Below are 2,401 nucleotides of genomic sequence, written 5' to 3'. Positions count from 1 at the left end.
CATACTTTCTTTTCGGTTCTAACAAAGCAAGATGGAGGGAAACTACAAGGTCATTACGGTTCCTGTTGCGTTGAAGGGTGGTAGTAACTACCTGTTGTGGTCAAGGCTGGTGAAGACAGCCATTGGGAGGCTAGGGCTGTGGAGTCACATCACGGATGATGCAACCAAGCCAGTGGCTAAAGACGGAGAAGGAGATGAAGGTGTGGGAGATCAAGTTGCTGCTGCCGAGAAGAAGTGGATTCAAGAAGACTTGATGGTGCTTTCAGTACTACAAGGGTCCCTTGAAGAGCATCTCTTGGAGGCCTACAGCTACTGCGAGACTCCAAAACACCTGTGGGAGGTACTCCAGAAGACATTTGGGAACGTTACCAATCTGAACCGCGTGTATGAGATTAAGAAGGCTATCAACACACTGGTTCAAGATGGAGAAGAGTTCACCAAGCATTTGGGCAAGTATAGATCCTTGTGGTCTGAGCTTGAATCATTGAGGCCAAGCACCGCGGATCAAGAGCTACTCATGGAGAGGAGGGAGCAGGATCAGGTGTTTGGATTGCTGCTGACACTAGATCCTCCGTTCAATGATGTGATCAAGCACATGTTGAGGATGCCGAGTCTTCCATCTATGGAGGAAGTGTGTGCGCAGATTCAGAAGGAAGAAGGGTCACTTGGTATGTTTGGAGGGAAAGGAGACATGGCTCTGTCCAACAAGGCTGAAGCAATCCAAGCACACAAGGCTGCTTACCGTGGAGAGGAAAGGAAGTTCAGTGGAAACTGTGACCATTGCAAGAAGCCGGGACACAAGAGGAGTCAGTGCTGGATCCTACACCCCCATTTGAAGCCGGCCAAGTTCAACAAGGAGAGAGAGGGAAGAGCTCACCTTTCTGCAGAGACAAGTGAAGCTGGCGCATCAGGAGCTGGCTCATCTGGTCTTGCGGGTGAAAGTGAAGGAAGAGCCTTAACCTCTCACCACCAAGGAGCTGTGAAGAACATGGATCATGAGGTGATCAAGAAGTCAGACATTGATGCCTTGATCAAAGCCCTTAAAGAGTCTGGTAAAGCCCTTGGTTATTCCTATACTGCTCATGTGTTGCCTAGAACTTGTGATAGCTTGCTAGGAAACTTTGATAGAATGGGAAATGAACCAGATAGATATACAACCTTTGCTGCTGATAGGATGTCTAGAAATGAATCCACATTGCTTGATCTCATTGATAAACTGAAACTGGTAAAAGAATCACCTAGGAATCATATTGCTCAAGGAATAAAACCGTTGATTATTGATTCAGGTGCTTCACATCATATGATAAGTGATGATAGCCTTATAAAGAACATAGAACCGGCTCATGGACATGTAATGATTGCAAATGGTGATAGAATTCCTATTAGAGGAGTAGGAGACTTGAAACTGTTTAATAAGGATTCTAAAGCTTTGTACATGCCTGAGTTTACTTCTAATCTATTATCTGTTAAGAGGTGTACCAATGATCTTCAATGCAATGTTATTTTCAGTCCTAATGATGTGAAATTTCAGGATATTGAAAGCAGTAAGTTGATTGGGCAAGGAGTAACCAAAGGAGACCTTTATTTACTTGAAGACCTTTCTATCATTTCTAGTTCTAGTTGCTTGTTGAGTTCCGTTTTAAGTAGAGGTGCATTGTGGCATTCTAGGCTAGGACATCCACATGTTAGAGCCTTAAGCTTAATGTTACCAGGTGTCATGTTTAAAAATAATGAGTGTGAAGCTTGTATTTTGGGAAAACATTGTAAGACTGTGTTCAAGAGATCTACTACTATCTATGATAAATGCTTTGATCTTGTTCATTCTGATGTATGGACTGCTCCATGCTTATCTAGGGACAATTACAAATACTTTGTCACATTCATAGATGAAAATCCAAATACACCTGGATAACACTAATTAAAACAAAGGATAGGGTTCTAGATGCATTTAGAAACTTTCAATCATATGTTTCTAACCAGTATAATGCCAAGATTAAGATTTTCAGGTCTGATAATGGTGGAGAGTATACTGGCCATGCATTCAAGAACCATCTAGCTCAACATGGGATACTTCACCAAACGAGTTGCCCTTATACACCTCAACAAAATGGAGTGGCTGAGAGAAAGAACAGACATCTTATGGAAGTGGCTAGATCAATGATGTTCCAGATGAGAGTGCCAAAGAGATTCTGGAGTGATGCTGTGATCACGGCTTGCTACCTAATCAATAGGATTCCAACCAAGATCCTGGAAGATAAAGCTCCTTATGAAGTTCTCAACAACAGCAAGCCAGTCCTAGATCACCTAAGAGTGTTTGGGTGTGTAAGCTATGTTCTTATCCCGGGAGAGATGAGAAACAAGCTGGAAGCAAAGAGTATCAAAGCTATGATGATAGGATACT

The 2,401-nt window shown here is 42.8% G+C and overlaps 1 protein-coding gene across 1 annotated transcript; it reads left to right on the top strand.

The window, feature by feature from the left end:
* The first annotated feature begins 325 nt into the window (after positions 1-325).
* LOC117129994 lies at positions 326-1,579 on the top strand. Its single transcript, XM_033283171.1, has 2 exons — positions 326-1,052; positions 1,532-1,579. The coding sequence occupies exons 1-2, from the start codon at positions 518-520 to the stop codon at positions 1,537-1,539; spliced, it is 543 nt and encodes a 180-aa protein (XP_033139062.1). The 5' UTR covers positions 326-517; the 3' UTR covers positions 1,540-1,579.
* The last annotated feature ends 822 nt before the right edge of the window (positions 1,580-2,401 follow it).

The sequence above is a fragment of the Brassica rapa genome, unplaced genomic scaffold (assembly GCF_000309985.2).
Source record: "Brassica rapa cultivar Chiifu-401-42 unplaced genomic scaffold, CAAS_Brap_v3.01 Scaffold0287, whole genome shotgun sequence".
In the NCBI taxonomy this organism is placed as follows: domain Eukaryota; kingdom Viridiplantae; phylum Streptophyta; class Magnoliopsida; order Brassicales; family Brassicaceae; genus Brassica; species Brassica rapa.
Note: the sequence above shows the minus strand (reverse complement) of the source record. Positions and strands in the feature narration are given on the sequence as shown.